The sequence below is a fragment of the Anopheles merus genome, chromosome 3L (genome assembly GCF_017562075.2).
Source record: "Anopheles merus strain MAF chromosome 3L, AmerM5.1, whole genome shotgun sequence".
NCBI classification, from domain to species: Eukaryota; Metazoa; Arthropoda; class Insecta; order Diptera; family Culicidae; genus Anopheles; species Anopheles merus.
Window position 1 is genome coordinate 12910519 of NC_054085.1, and position 17348 is coordinate 12927866.

A 17348-nucleotide genomic window follows, 5' to 3' on the forward strand; every position below is an offset into this window, starting at 1 on the left:
TAGGAGTCTTTAGGTCCCAAAATCGCCTAAAAATGGCGATCTGATGTTTGTGGATGATTATTATTCCGTAAGCGAAAGGTTGGTTGAATGATTTCATAATTGGCCTGGTGCTGGGTGACAGGTACCGCACGTTTAGACAGGACCGGTGGGCTAACTGGTCGAGCCCACCAAAAACCGCAACACAGGCGCACATAGAAAGTAAAACCATATGCCTGCATGCATATGCAAAAGCAAAACGATTGAAATATGGGTGGGAAAATTGTCAAAACGTAAAACCAAAAATAAATAAAAACTAAATCCCACGATGCTAACACGTTGCACGAGCGGGCTAGCCACACAAGAACCAAACCCCCAGTTGTGATTCGTAATCGTAGTTTGCAAACACCATGTGCGCCACACGACCATTTGGGGAATGGTTTTTTTAAGGCCATACAAACGCCACTTTCATGAAACGTTTGATTTCATGTGATTGCAACCTGAAGCACAGCTAGTCTGGGGCATTTAATGATTTTGTTTAGTGCTGTCTTTTTTGCAGAAATTATCGCTATGTTGCTAGAACCGAGTTTGCATACAAATCGATGCTCACCGCACATCAGACATTGCACATACAGCTTTCAATAATTCGTACACGGTGCGGCATTTACTCAACCGAGTAATGAGAATTCGTCAAAAGGCGCGCGCACAACTGTCACAACAACAACAGGCGGTAGGGTAGAGAAAGGAAAAAAAACTGGCAGTAGTGCTAAATATTTATGTGCCGATAGAGGCACAGCCAAGACCCACCGCCACACTACGTGGGGTCACAACATTCGGTGTATGGCAATATCAGCGGACCCCGTCATTTCAACTGCAATATCACGCCCCGTTGCACGTCGTGGTGGTTTGCCATTATTTGACCACTTCATGACCACGCTGCTGCTGCTGCTGTTCATTTTATTCATTTTCCGCTGCCATTTTCCGGTTCGACAATTACTATGATGCTGCTGTTCTTTTTGCAGACATTTTGCCATTCTGAGCAGGAAATGATGGAAATGGATGGTTGAAAGGTACTTTTTGTAAAACGAAATTGTAAAATGATTATACAAAGACGACCCTTTGACAACTGAGCATCACAGGCTTTAAAGAATTTATAAACTTAAAAAAATATAAATGTATCCACCTAAAAATGATATACCAAATGAAACAACGCCCTGACCCACCTGACAAAACCAAACTCTTCCCGAAATTAAATCCCATCCCATCGCACCATTCTAGGTGGCGAGAAATTGCGACCATAAATCTCAGAACTTTCTCGCAAATTACCATGGGAACAAGGACCGTTTACGCGCACAAATTACACGCCCTCGCGGTGTGTGTTGCTGTTTTATCCGCAAAATGTGCCTCATTATTTTCGCCACAACACGAGAATTATTTAGCCAAAGCGAAGCGCGGCGCTTCGCCAGAACAGACGGCAGCAGGGTAAGTGTTGGCTTCTTAATTGAAGTTTTCTCCGCCGGATGAGAATGAGAGAGAATCCCCCTTGCCCCCACCCAGGTTGGAAGTGGAAGAAAGTTGCTTAAAGCTAGACTTTTCTTGTGTATATTTTGTGCTAGTGGAAATTGAGATTCAACCTTTGTTAGCATAGATACGGAAGCTACGGAGCTCCAGAGCTGCTTCCATGGTGGTGAAGCTGCACTGCATGAGAATGAGACTGAAGCCATAGGAACGTTGGATTAATCAATGTAATATTTTCTGTTTTGGCAATGCGTCAGGCTTGGTATATTGTTTTGTATTTAAATTTATGAAAATTGCCAGGCAAAAGAGAGATAATAATGAGTAAAACATAGAGTAAGGGATAACTTTCTAGTGTAAAAGCGGTAAAATATGTACATAGCCAGCAGGAGAAGTCTGTTGTCTTCAAAATATGATAATAGCGAGGTAATAGAGAGTAGCAACAAGCTTACTGTTCAAGATACAAAGTACTCATTGATCTGAGTCTTATACAAGGTACTATATTGACTTAACGTAGCACAAGAAGCAGTCTTGTTTTACTCATCTCATACTACGAATAGCTCCATATGGAAGAAATCAATTCGATTCTGGAGGTAATAATTTGTACAAACTATTGCGGAATTCGACGACGTAGCTCTTAATGGAATGACCTCCGTGTAGTACAACAATTGTAGTACATTCGTAGTACATGTTCATATATTCAGAAATTAACAATTATCATATAGAGTAAGCAGTCCTCTTCAAATCTTCAGCAAACTTAAAATTCTAGGTTTTAATGTTCTACAACAATCTTATCAACAACAGTTGAAAAGAAACATAAGTTCTAAAATTTCCGCAAAATCCTCTTGTGAAGTTCGTATGAAGTAAGAGCAAGTTTATGAGTTATGAGTAAGTAACTTCAAAAATTCAAAGTCTTGAATATTTATATATACTAGTCTAATCTATTTCATAATAGTATAGAGAGGGTTTCTTATAATTCTGGGTCACTTATGGAGCTAACAATCCATTAGGCCCTTTAACGGCTAACGGATAACGGATAACTGCAACTTATTACAGCACCAATTTGATGTGCAAATTTCTGTACTTTAGAGTGTAATCTTATTATGTGAATATGGCATGGGAGTTTGGACTAGTTTCTAGAGATCTTCCTGACAAATCGACATTAAAACCTGCCGAACCAACCACATAGTACATTGTTCTTTGCCATCGTTGGTTGGTTGTGAACCTTTTAATCAAACAATCAAAACAACCCCACGTGTCTGGGATTAACTTTGCTTACAATGGGAATCGCAAAGCTTACACACGTACATCAGTGAGTTATCTTAATCAAACGAACCAACTCAGGTCAAAGATCCGCTAAGCCAGCACAAGCCAGCTATCGTGCAGACCACCACATAACGTGTGGCTGTCACAAGTAACAGATATAAATGCACCGGTTTCCGATTATGCAGTTTCATGCAGTCGTCTGTCTGCGCTCTGCCCCGTAACAAAACGGTTTAATCTCGATCACGCGCAGTAGTCGACAGGTTGCATCTTCTGGGTGGACATGAAAAATGACTCGGAGGAGCAAAACACCAACGCATTGTTTACAAAACCGTAGCGAAACACGCATCTCGTGCACATTCCCGGCCTGACTGACAAGATATCGGTGTGTGTACTATCTCTAAAACAGCATACAGAAAAAAGCAATGTAAGTCTAAGTACTAAAGCTTACCATTCGTTAGTGGTAACACGCTGATGATCATTATCGTGATCCAGAGCGTCCACCGGCAGCTGCAGCACTGTGCCGTCCTCTTCTGCTCCATCGTCATATTGTGGCTTTGGTTTTATGGTACGATTGTCTTGACGTCACTTAACGGAGTGTGTTTGTGTGAGCGAGGTGGAAGACTTCCTCCGCTCTTGGTTTACACTGATTTGCTTAATCTCTTAATAGCGCCTTAATAGCGAGGAGCGTGAAGCGTACTTCGGAGTGTTGTGCGATCACTACCTTTGCGTGCAAATCTCAACGATGATTTGTTCTGTGTTGATATGTTTTAGCCTCGTTTTAGCTCGGGTTTTGCACACTTTTACAAAAAACGCTTCAAGCGCAATTGAGTCCACAGACTGGGGTGTAACAGGTGACCTTTTGTGTGAGGTTTCTTCGTAGGAATCTTTTTTGGAGACCGTTGTCTGGCTGCAAGGAACGTTTTGTTTTGCTTGTTTTATTCTTGGGTACACAGTATCACAGTGTGTGTTCAGTCGAAAAAGGGACCGATTTAGCAAACCACCCGCCTTCCGTCAAATGCTTGACGAATCTTTTCTCCCGTGTCGCCGTTTCCGGAGAATCTGGTAGGTGAGAGAGGTGAGACCGGGTGAATGGTGTACCTAATTGCTTTTCGATTTATGATGAGCGTTGGGTTTCGCCGTGTTCCTACGCAGAAGGACACACACAGTTGTCGCTTCTTCCAGCTGGGTATGTTCCTATGCACGTCTGGGTCGAGGGACGTTTTTGTTTTTCTATTTCCTTCCCAGGAAGTCTCTCTATGCGCATCGAATCGTGTTTCTCCTTCTTTCTCGGTAAAAGATGAGCAAAGGATGTCTCTCTATTATGGAATATCTGTTTTTGTGTGTAGCCGCCGCCAGCTGTTGGGTTAGGAATCCAAGGTGATCTCGCCTTATTATTGTCTTGCCTTCGCCTCAACACCTTTCCCTTTTTTTGTTGTTTCGGACTGCTGGGTTCTCTTTATCTCTGGCGGATGCAATTTTGTTTCGTAGGAAGAATAAATAACATTCGTTTCGGCACAAGGAACTTTGAATGGTGTGTAATCGACGACCTTTTTTTCTTGCTGATACGGTTGCGTTCGGTTGTTTATGACACACGTTAACTCTGCGCTGCGTATTGCATCCTTGGGTTCACGGGTTACACGCTGCAAAGAGAGAACACAGAAGGAGGAAAATGTAAGTTATAAATGTTTATAACCATATTGAATTTGTAATATTTATGACATCATTTGGTCTTAAAATACTTTCATAAAATTAAATTTTAATACAATTTTTATACAGTAATATGGTTTGGTTTGGAATGGTCATTTACTTCAAACTTGCTTCATAACCTTCCAACCTAATTGAATAAAAACAATTAGACCGTTGGTTTAATTGAATTGAGTTCATCAAAAGTTTTCACAGGCCCTTTTTGCCTCCATTTCTCAGAACCTCTTTTTTGGTCAGTTATTATTTTTCGATGAAGAAAATGAACGTATTCTGAAGTTGATTTCGGGTGAAGAAAAACACCCTTTGGAGTGGAACAATAATTTGAAATTGAATTTCCAATACCCATGAATGGGCCCGTTGATTTCTTCCACTTAAAATGAAAGCGTGAAGTTTTATTTTCTTTTAATTTGGGACTTTTAAAATTCCACTTCCGCTCATCCACAACCACAACCCCCATATACACACAAAAAAGACTTCTTTGTACATAACTTCCTGTGATGTTTTATTCCTCTGTCGTCGTTCTAGCTCAGGATGAGTCTGTAATCTTGCCCGCTGCCCAAATCTAATCAGAATAAATTCACTTGAGAGAAAACGCTCTCACCCGACGAATGCTGAAAGCGATAACAGCAGTAAAACAGGCTGACAGAACGGACGGGGTGCATTGATTAAAATATTAAAACCCATTCACCCTTTTGCCTAGCATTTTTAATGTGATACCACACTCATTCAACACATTCAGATAGTCCCTTCGTTCGTTCGGCCTTTGATGTGAAGCGACACAGTGGAGTGAATTGATAAAGCGATTAAGCACAGAGGCGAGGAGAAACGTTCCGAACCGAAAGGCGACTTTAAAATAATTAAAAAAGCGGAATGTATTCTGCGGTTCGTCTAAGGGAAAAGACACACAACTCTACACTCTATCAGTTGTGAAGGACCATGCAGCACCATGCAGCATCGCCCTCCTCTCACACGGGTCATCGGCACTATCGGCCGAAAGCTGTGTGCACAGTTTTGCATAACACAACATTTAGAAACGCATCTCCAGCACGAATCAGTAAACAGTAGAAACGGTGCCGGTGCCGGAGGTCGTCACGTATTACGCAAGCTGCGCTGTGCTGTGCTCCGTGTGTGTATGTTTCCCTTCAAGCAACACCCAGGGAGGTCTCGGGAGTTCGCGTGAACACATATTTTCATAACATAAGCTGCCGGCCGCATCCGGTCCGATTTCAATGGGAAGCAACACACAGCACTGCGGAACAAATTAGTGTCCGAAAGGTACTTCAATTTTCGTTCACTCAAATTGTGACATTTTCCTATTAGAAGATTCTAAATCTATTTCTTGAGTGTGAAGAAAAAATACACACCGACTCAGTTCCAACAAGTCATTTGCATTTGACCCGCAAGCTGTAATTCGAGGATCACCGAACCGAAACTCTTAAAGCTGGCGGATGAGTAACACGTGTTGCATGAAATTTGACTCCCAAAAATGCGTCGGCACCGAGAGCTGAACTGAACCGGCAAACGGCGGCAACTAAAGATGGATCATGAATCAATGTAAGCTTCCTGTGTGTGTGTGTGTGTGTGTGCATGTTGGACGATCCTAAACATTTGTATGCTTCCTGTAGACAGAACGATCGATTGTTCGAATGTTAATCAGATGGCATTCAGAAGTTGAAAAGAACACCGCATTCGTTTTTGTTTTTTTTTTTTGCGCAATCGTTTGCGTTCGTGTCCACCGTGAAAGGTGTGAGCAAGAGCATTGCTTAGCAAATGAGCAAATTAATATGCCATCAGTTTTGGGGGAAAGATTGGGGAAGGTGTACAGTTTCCAAATAGTTATTTTTAACGACACTCTGTCCATGGGTGGAGTTGATGTTAGCTTGATAGTATGTTAAGTGATCGTTCGTTGACGCAAAATTGAGTGACGAGCGTTCGAGGAAGCAGTTTACGTTTGCCTTATTTATTTTGTAAGAGTTTGGGAAAGGAAAGACACTATTTTTAAAAAGGATTTATTCGATACAGGAAGCAATTTTGAAATTAAAATGAACAGGAAGATTGAGGATACCACTTCCTTATTGAAGGGTCACTTAATTTGACATTTGTTTAATGACGTTTGTTTGATGATCGTAGATGTGTTAGAAGATTGTTCGTTGTTAAGACATATTTGAGCATAAAAATATGCTTTTTTCTACCTGTATGCCATCTGATTAATATTACGATTGTTTGCAGTAATATATTTCGCATCCGAAACTAAAGCTCACACTTAGGTATGATGCTAGCGAGAACGACACAAGATTTCTCATTATAACAGTCTCTCGGGATAACGCCATCATTTCTCGAGTTGTTATGACATGACGTCTCATGCTGTCATAACAGACCAAGACATTACAGACTTGGCAGTACGTCCTGCTAATTCAGAGGTTCAAAAATGGGTGAATCACTCTAAGGAATAGAATAATAAAAAAATGCTCAAATCCTGTTTCAGTTGACATTATATTTTACGTGTATAAAGTTTGAATTAGTTAATAAATTGGGATACAAAATAAGGCAATTATTTATTTTCAAGACATAACAGATTTGCTTTAGCTAACTATCCGACGATGACACTTGTTATCAATTTGAAGCTAAGTGACAGGTTCAACATTAAAATCATTTTATTCACTTTTTTTACCGAAAAGACTATTAAACGCTCCACCTCGAATGTCTCCTTGTCGCTCCAATTTTGCCACACAATACCTCCCTAAGAACCTGCTTATTCGATAAGCACTGGCCCAATTTCTTCCGACGCAAATCAAGGGCGCCAACCCGCCCCGTGTTTTAAATGGTCGTTTGCTGCTAGAGCGCTGCGTTTGAACCTAGCAATGCCCTGCCGAGCCACACTTCTAAGGCTTCCCTCTCACAGGCCGCCGCAAAAGCCTGATCAGTGGAGTCGTTCAGCGGCGCAGTCGCTGGCACGAAAGCTGTCCCAGTTTAACCTTTTCACGCCATCGGCCAAATAGAAAACCCTGTTTTGCCCAGGCAAAGAAACATTTGTGCGTGTGAGTGTGTGTCGCTCGACGCCCCGTTTACCCCCGGGAGCCGTTTCCAATAATTAAAAAATAGTTATTGATCGCGCGTCCAACTTTAAGGGGTTAAGGCTTAGGAGCAAAGTAGATGAGGAATTTATTAACATCACTCATTCTCAATCTGTGTATTTGGCAGGCTGGAATGGGGGGCAATGAAACAGGCCGTCCAACGGAATGAGGAGGGGTCTGCTTCCATAATTCGACACAGCTCTGGCAGAACACGGCTTTGCTGATTCATCGAGCTAATTATTTGATCAGCTTCGCAATAAACACATTAAAGGTACTGCCAATGATGTCAGTGCTGGAAGGTGTGCTGCATATAAATCGGATTGATATTTTCATTTAGATAAATCAGCACTTTTTCATGTCTTAAATCCAATCAAATATAAAATAAAATGCCATAAAACCTAAAATTATTATAAAATGTTTAAAAAAATCATTAAAAACTCATAAATTAAAGTCCAATAATTTAGTCGTGAATTTAATTTAAAACTTCAACTGTAAAGCTGATTAACCCTGCAAACACAGATTATCAAATTCTGAGACTGTCATCTTCGCTTCACGCATTCGATATCAAACTTTAAACAGCTCCGCCAAATAACAACCTTTTTTTGACATATTTAGCTTTAAACAGCAGGGTGCCGCCTCAACGCCACGCGCGCTAACACATTCCATTCGCAACCAACACTCAACCTCTGACTGTGCTGTGGTGCTTGTGCCGGAAGATTGTGTGGCTGTGTGGATATGTTGAGCTGGCGTTACTGCCGACAGCACAAGATATCACAGCATCCGTCAAACACAAAGCAAAAAAATAACACATGAAGCAAAGAGCGGGTGAAAAAGAGTCCGTTTTGTGGTCGGGGTTAGCAATTAACATGTTCCGCGCGCCAGGCCATGCCACACACGGCAAAGAAAACGAGCGTCAACGGGCGCTGGGCTGGGGGAAGGGTTTTGGTTAAATGTTTCCACTTTTGACTGGCAGGACATCAATTTCTCGTTAAGGTAAACGGCTTCATTGAACCTTCAAGCAGGTGGAGAGCGGGGTGGAGAGATGGTGAAATAATCAAAAAATTTGACGAGTGAAGTGAACTTTCGCCGAATGTTTTCAATCCGTAGCGCGCGGGAAGCGCCTTCACCACATTGCGTGATGCGCTCCCGACGGAGCTATAATCTTCGTATTTTCAAAATTAATATTTCAATCATGATTGGGAGCGATGAATTCGAAGCCACGTCTCCCACTCGTTAGCACAGGCACCCTCAATCAGGGGGGAGAGAAGTTTACAACCAAAAAAGTAATGCAACATCACGACCCGCCGAATGCCTTAAAGGCTCTTAAATAACTCGAAAACGTGAGTTATCTTCAATCATGCAATCCCTTCCCACCGAATCTTGCGAATCTTTGCGAATGACATCAATCATTCATTCAACTTTCTCGGTTCGCTTTTGTCTTTCTCCATGTACTGAGAAGCTCTCTTGGTAACTTCCGGAAACGGTTCAGATATGATTCTCGTACGGAGAGGTCAACATCCGGACCGGCATAGAATCGCCAGGAAAGCAATCAATCTGTCAACACACTTGCAGCAAGCTTCTAAAAGACATCTTGGTCAGAAATGTGGGTCAATTGCAGAATCCATCAATGCACCACATGAGCCATCTAATGTGATTTGAGTGACATGTTCCGATGATGCAAGATCCTGATGATCTATTCCAGAGAAGTACTTGAGATATTCAGACATTGAATTGATTTTTAAGGAATTGGAATTTCAACATCTCAGACACTGAGGAGACATACACCTGTGGCACATATTCTGCACCACTCGAAAAGCTATTTCGTAAACAACGCGACAGCTCTAACATCCCCAGCAGCAGCAGCAAGAACACACAGGTGACTTCCTGTGAAGTCGATGAACGCCGCTATCAAAATGCTACTCCTTTCCTCATTCCCAGCCAACCCACGGATGACACATTTGATGTCTGCTGACAGCTCTCACTGAATCTGATAGCGGGAGTTTGGGTTGAAAAGACACACACACACACGCCACCACATACCGCCACGTGCTTCGGTACTATAGCACGTACTGTTTGTACAGTGCGCCCTGTTATCAGTGACTCGCCAGCGTCGGAGGCACCAGAAATCTATCAACTCCTCAAAACACACACATCAAACTCCGTCTTAAAACGGGAGTCTTCCCGTCCGCATGTCAAGCCCTAACTGTCTCCGCGTTGTTTCGGAAGCGACAATCAATCATAATACCGTACTGTACGCGGCCTGGGGTTGATGTAATAGGAGATGCTGCCAGGGGGTTTGCTCGACTGGAAGACAGGAAACATGGCCCTTCGGTTGATTTATTGACGAATCGAGGGCCACGCATAGATTATCGAGGACACACTTTTTTGTACTTCATTGTGTTCCTCCTCCGTGAGGAAGCGGTACTTTTGTTTGGAGAGTGAATAAAATCTGAGCCAAGAAGATAGGGAATCTGCTGATGGAATCAAATATTTCCCTTTTTAGGGGAAGGAAGCAAAAGATCCGGTATGATCGATTTGAAGCACTGTGCTTGTATGTTTTCATTTGAGGCTTAGCAGTTTGCAACAGGAGAGACGACACCGCACACATTTGCACACAAAGAATGCAAGCTCATATTAATTTCCATGTGGCGCCCCGGGAATATGATGCCCTGGGAGGGCATAGACATTGCTCAAAATCCCTTCCAGCCTTCAGGCAGGAGAGCGCATGCGGAAGGAATCGCAATGCAAATTGCAGTAGAATTGTGCTGACAGCGGGACATCTGGTGCCTGCTTGGTATCAGGGTATTGTTGATACCTGAATGCGAGATTATTGCATCGTAGAAACTTCGTTGACGTTGCAGAAATTGGAAATGAGTAATATCCGACGCTGTTGGGATGACATCATGGAGCAATCAATATTGAAGTTATTGCTCTGTTGGTAAACATCATATGCCCTTCTTAAAATAATTCAACCAGCAGCTGAACCTTCAACAACTTTAAAAAGAATTTTCATCTTCTTTATCTTCTTTTCCACTTCTTCATCTTATTTTTCATAACATAACCTTCAATATTGACTTCTCGTTGTTCGACACAGAGTCATCCAACCGCGCCCTCGACAAAACGCAATAAGAGAGAAAGGCATTGCCGGCTATAACGAACAGCTGATAGCAGCTGTCGTCGATGTCACGCCGGGTTGTAGTTTCGTTTTCCCTTTTCCGTGACACCTTCACGCAGCGCAATAAACAGAAGCATTGGCACGTAGGTTAAAAGAAAGACCATGCAGCGATAAGACCGAAGAGAAAGCAAAATGAGCAAGTAAGTGCTGTATGTCGGATGGTTTCATGTGCGCTTTCATCGCATTTTTGGTACGTAAAGGTGCTTAAATCATCGAGTTTAAGGTTTAAAACATTATTGCCCATTGAAAGGTTGTTATTTCCAATTGTTGACAAGAAGGAAGTTAATATTAAAATTTATAATAAATCAGAGTTTCTGCTCACAACTTGTAGTTTCTTTAACATCTTTAACGCCAACAAACTAACACGAAACAATGCCCTATTACTCATGTTTCTTCGCTAACTCCTGTGGCTTACCTCAAACTAAACATTGACCGTGAACATACAACTTGCCATCAGCCCCACCAATTCTTCTTTCCCCCCTTTTCGATCGCACGTGGTGTAGCATTAATTGAGTTTTCCTTCCGATAGTGATCTTGACTAGACAAGACTTGCAGCAAACACACAGACGCGGAGCGATATTCTTGTGCTCTTTGCTTTGCTCACCCGCGGAAATAACCATTGTGTTCAATCGTGTTCTTCACCTCCCGAAACATACACGCAGCAGCAGCAGCAACAGCAAGGTAAAAATAGCCCCCCAAGAAAGAAACAGCCCCAGGTCACGTCCGAAACATGAAGATGGGTCCCGATCATGACAAAACGGAACATTGTTCGATTAGCACACGGGAAACGGCAAAGGAAGACGCCTGGTTGAGGAGAACCCAGAGTGAACAACAGACCAGTACAGACAGGAATGTGACTTGTCTGTGTCCCGAGCCGTTTCTGATGCTATTTGCCATCATTTTTCACCATTCCGATAGGTCAGTAAAACAGTCCGAAACAAAAGAAATAAAAAGAAATTGAGCAATAACTAACGCAAGAGAGCGACAACGGTTTGCAGTTTTGGCACCTAAAAACAATTCAATGCCGATAAGATTAAACGTATAATTACGCAAATAAAATCGTTTGCTTCAAAGAAACGAACCACACGCGCGCCATCATCCACCGTAGAACCGTTCGGCTTTGTTCCTGTGCTTTGAGCGAGAGGAACGGCACAATAAATAACGGCGCAAACCCATTACGCTTGGAGGTTTATGACTGTGCCGAAGCACATATATTTGATTGCGAATGCGTTCGAATTAGCTGGCCACCTCCAACCAGCCGAGCACGGCCGGGCAACAAGAAAGTCGTACAATAAACATAATTTAATGGACGGGTTTTTGCGTAACGCAGGGCACACACAAAACGTAACTTTTCAGCAGCCCGATGGTGCCCTTCCGGACGACACTGTTTAGCATTATAAATCACAACAAATATTGGATAACTCTCGCTTTGTCTCTGCAGACTTTTTTCTTGTTGTTGTTGGCATACGCCGTTCTAGCGCCGGGTGAAATTTTGAATGGATAGAGGAGGATTGTTTTGTACAAACCCCCCGGATGGTGGAATGAAGTTTTTATCTGCCGTCTGTCCAAACGAGATGACTTATGGATGGGCATAACTAACATAGAGCAAAAAATAAAATGAAATTTTGAAACGGGAAGGTGGAGAATCTTAAACGTCTCTAGGACTTAAGTTGACCCGGGAAAAATGTGGAATCAAAAATGGATTGCAAATTTAACCAGTATCAAATCAAAACGGCCGATCATGGTTAGCTGTCGTAGTACAGTTGATAGCGCATTGAGAAACTACACGCTTGGACCTGCGATCAAGGCTCAATGGAACCAAACATAAAGCACTAAGAGAGCAATCCTTTCTAAGCTTGGCAATTTTATAGTTAATGATGGTTGGTTATTATTATCTTCATTATATGAAACAGTTCTTCCCCTTCTTTTTCTTCTTCCTTTGACAAGCCATAGCAGGATAGTCAAAGTCCTATTTATAAGGGGACAGTTATAAATAAATAAATAAGAGGTAAATAAGAGAGAACTAAAGGAAAACACATCGTCAAATAATTGAATTGAGCGAATATCCTAATCTTCCGAATGACGAAAAGGGAATGGTCATGATGCTGTCTTAATCAATAACTGTTATTGCCTATTATCTATAATACTTGATGATTTAAATTTTATTTTCTTCTGAAGCACTTGGAGAGCTTTTGTTTATTTTTTAAATGTTTGTATAGGCAAGCAAGCTGTATGGTAGACATAGTATAGTTATTATAATTAGAAATTCTTCCTTAAATTGGAAATTCATCAAAAACCACATAAACATCATGGAAGTCAAATTTGATGCACATCAAATGTATTACACAGTAAAAGAAGCTTTAAAATACAGAGATAGGATGCTTTAAAGGTAGCCAGACATTTCCAAGGTCAAATGGCCATAGGTTCAAATGGATTGTACTCAACGCCATTGATTTATTTGATTAGCTTGTCAAGGATAAGTCAATGTATTATAGGCTCATTGGACTAATATATAAAGGTTTAGTCCAATATCCATGAGGCTCTATGTTATTGAGAACAAAAAAAGAAAAGGTAGAAAAAAATTGAAATAAACATTAAGAGTTAGGCTCAATTGGGACGTTCAAGGTACCATATCCTCAGAACCGGTTGGGTTCTTGATTGATCTCCTTATGCCTTATTCTCCTTTTCAATCATCAGAATGCTTCGTATTTGCAACATTTGTTTTTAAAATAAATCGTTGATAACAACCAAATATTCTCACAAAATCACATTTTTTAACAATCTGACTCGTCTTTCCAATCATAATGTGCAAACAACGGCGATACTAAGGTTCCACTTTGACCCTTGTTCTCCCTACGAAGTAGGAAGTGATCGTTTTCTCACATATTCCTATTGTAATTTAAAAAAAAACTAGACATAATAAAACACTTTAGCTTCGCTTCGTACCTTCTCTTTTGCTGATGACTAGAAATATAATTGAACGGATGTCCCAGAGGTTCACGAAACACTAACCCGCAGGTGGTGGAGCAGCAGTCCGAAGGTTGGTCAGCAGTCCGGATGGTCGTAGGGAGGTGGTGTGTAATGAGCAAATTTATTCGACAGCTCACGACGACCGAAGTGGGGTACAAGCACCTCAAGAAGATATGAAGATTACAAAGAGACGCCTCGCGATGCTGCTGCTGATGATGATGTTGACCTCTTCGTTGCGATCTCAAGCAGTCACTCTAGCGCGCCACTGTTTAATGCTTAATTTGTGCTTCGACAATTAAATCTCGCTCGAGTGCCACCCCGCCACACATACACACACTGAGGGGCACGAAACAGAAACTCTCACTCCTTGGGATTCACAGGACGGATCACAATTTTCCCTCTCCTCCGGCGCAGTAAACCTCTCCGCAAGGGAATCGTTGCGCACGACTGCCGATGGTGCCGAGAAGACGAGGCGTAAATTGCCGGCAATTATTCATTCGCGGTACAGAAATAGCGCACTCGTGCTTGACACACACACACACACACACGCACATAGACGCACGGTGGGGTGATGGGAGGGATGAAATGGGCAGGAGATAGAGATACACTTCGGTACACCGCTCCACGTTCTACTCCACCCGGCCAGAAATGCATCCAGAATTACGCCGCCCCTGGAAGAAATGCGGGAAAAACTAGACGGGAAATGCACACAAACACACACACACGCACACACGCACGATTGACCGAATGCCGATGCGAAACGTCTTCACTTGCTGGCGTACTTCAAACAGGCAGGCCGTACGCGAAATCACATGCATCGATGCACTTTAGAACGCACACACGCAGAACACGGAAGATGGTGTGGGTGAAGATGGCAATTAAATTATGCACTGCGTATCATCGATAAATCTATTAATATAAATAAACAGCAAGCCTCGGAATGCTTCCAAAACGGTGGATACATTCACACGGACACATACGCACATCAGGGACGTCTTCACCACAGCGCATGCACTCGGTGCAATTGCATTCTGCTGGAGAGATGGTGTGCACTGCACTGCAACGACAGACACACTAACACACGCACACACAAACACAGCTCAGATCCTGTGACACCGGGATTTGGGCCGGGTTTGAGCCCAAACACAACACAACAGAAACACACTCACACCCCGACACCACTGTACCGCCGTCGACAGGGACCTTTTCTTTTCAACACATTGCAGCCGAAATGCGGCGAACCGAACTGACACTGGAATGGAAAGATGCACTGCCAAACCGAAGGGCTGGAGAGGAATGACGTTTCAATCTCGACGATGCACCACCACCACCACAACAACAACGGCAAACGCAAAAGTCAATTGCGTTGACGCACTTTTTCTTCCCCCTTTCGCGTCCTAAAACGGACGTTGACACGGTGTTCTTTGTGCGTTTCGGCTCACAACGCTGCAGCGCAATGGCCGTATTCCATTGTTTTGCTACCGTTTTTTCGTTTTTTTTTCTTGCTCACCCCGACGACCACACCAAACCGTAAACCGGATCCGATCCTGCACGCACGCCCGTACCACCGTGTGTGTCAGCGCGCACACGTTCGCCTTGACGCGGTTCGTAAATGAGACTGCGTGAGCGAAACACAACGATGCCGAACCGATGCGGCAAATTTACAACACAACACACAGTCCGGTGCGGAGAAACCGAGAGAGCGAGAGAGTGAGCACGCGCGCGAGAGAGAGAGAGAGCTGGCTCGGTGAGAAATGTTCGTCTATTTTGGATTTTACAGCATCCCTTTCGCGCTGCAGACGGGTTGCATCTTTTGCGTTCGAAGAGCGAGTTTCGTTAAGTTGACTTTTGCGCTCGGAGAGTGAACAGATGCTGTGAGAGTAGAGAGTAGAGCGAAAGGGAGAGAAAGAGCACGCTTTCGTTGAAACATGGAAACGTGTTGCACCGGAGTGTTGTTGCTTGGGGAAAGCGTTGAGGAGAAATTGTAACGCATGGCGTAACGCATTAGTTTAAAGGGAAGGGTAGCGTTACATTTGAATTTATCAAGAGCACAAAGGTAGAAGATTTAGAATGGATGATATTTTTAAGTGAATACTCCCAAAATTTAAGATGCAATAGGGAAAATTACAAAATATCCCACAGTAAAAATAATAAAAGCTATAAATTACAACTATACTGAGGTTTCAATAAACTTCAAGAGTATTGGTATTCATAATTTTTAAAAATGAAACAGTTTTCTTACTTTCTTTTGTTTTAATCGATATGTCCAGCTATTGTAAAAAATACACTTTCCTTGATTTGCATGATTAACAACATGGAACCAGCCCATGTCTAAGATCTCATTAATTAAAAAAAATATTTATGAGGACTGGGTTAAAAATGTATGGCCTGAGATAAATGTGTCAAACAGGAAAAAAATGAAAAAAAACTTAGGAATAAATTGGAAATCAGCAAATAATATAGAATATAAACACCAATTAGGGCTGACATTGTTTCATGAATAGAAGCAAAGATAGACTAGGCCAGGACAATCATAGGTCAAAAACTTAGGAAGCAGAAAAGGATAGATATCAAAGCACGCACACAGTCTAACCCAGCGGTCGGGGCAAAGTTTACAACATTTACAGGGGTTTCCAATTGAATAAATAACGTTTGCCATTTATATCAACATCTTTGATGTCGATGTAAATATTCGTAATTGATACAATAGTCCCGAAAGCCCCGAAAAGACCGTGCCCCATACTTAGGACTGACTCTCCCGCTATGGTAACAATAAGTCACTGAAAGCCAAGCTCACTTCACTAGTGGGTACAGGCAGGACTTGACCGACAGCTGTTGTTGTGCCCAAAGAAGAAGATACAAATTAGTGGCTTGTTAGATAATTTTGGTGTTACAGTGTTGCCAGCATTAGCCGACCATGGAGTATTCTGACAGGTACGTAGAGGTGACTCCACGATAAAATGTGGAATCGTTGATGTTTAAAAATGAATTACCACACAGAAAGAGTTATAGTGTTGCCATAAATTTGGGCCGGTCTGGTGGTACAGTCGTCAACTCGAACGACTTAACAACATGCCCGTCATGGGTTCAAGCCCCGAATAGACCGTGCCCCCATACGTAGGACTGACTATCCTGCTATGGTAACAATAAGTCACTGAAAGCCAAGCCCACTTCACCAGTGGGTACAGGCAGGCCTTGACCGCCAGCGGTTGTTGTGCCAAAAAGAAGAAGAAGAAGTTGCCATAAAATATTGAACAATTAAACCTCATTTACTTTATAACAAAAATATGAAAATTGGAATATGATAAATAAAAGTACAATATACCATCTATGATTTTTTTGCTTTCTCATCAAGCTCTCATTGTGGGCAAATTAAATGAGTAAATTCACAAAAATACTATTTTTGTTTTAACCTAGTTTTTGTCAGCTGAAATGAGAAACTAGCATTCATCAGAAAAGGATATTTCAACTGTGTCCTAATTTTGCTACAATATCTTCCCACTTTCAGCTCGATTGTAATCCTTCCCAAACCACAAATGCAATCATCCTTGCGGGTTAACAAACGCAATTAGAACAATAGTATAGCTCAACGTACACCCACACTCACACAGAGAGGACGTAATTTGCTTTCATTAACCATCGCTCAACAGCAAGCAGCAAAACCTAAT

General features: G+C 42.2%; 1 protein-coding gene across 3 annotated transcripts in view; it reads right to left on the reverse strand.

Annotated features, from left to right (window-relative positions):
- LOC121598759 (roundabout homolog 2) overlaps positions 1-15289 on the reverse strand; it is a 42262-nt gene extending 26973 nt beyond the window's left edge. The window contains exons 1-3 of one of the 3 annotated variants that reach the window (XM_041926033.1): positions 15191-15289; positions 13657-14351; positions 3206-4397 (exon numbers count right to left, since the gene is read on the reverse strand). In XM_041926033.1, the coding sequence (XP_041781967.1) occupies positions 3206-3302 (97 nt within the window). In that variant the 5' untranslated portion in view covers positions 3303-4397; positions 13657-14351; positions 15191-15289. Of the gene's footprint in view, positions 1-3205; positions 4398-13656; positions 14967-15190 lie in introns of all 3 variants that reach the window. The other 2 variants (XM_041926031.1, XM_041926032.1) reach the window with 2 other exon arrangements.
- Positions 15290-17348: the final 2059 nt, after the last annotated feature.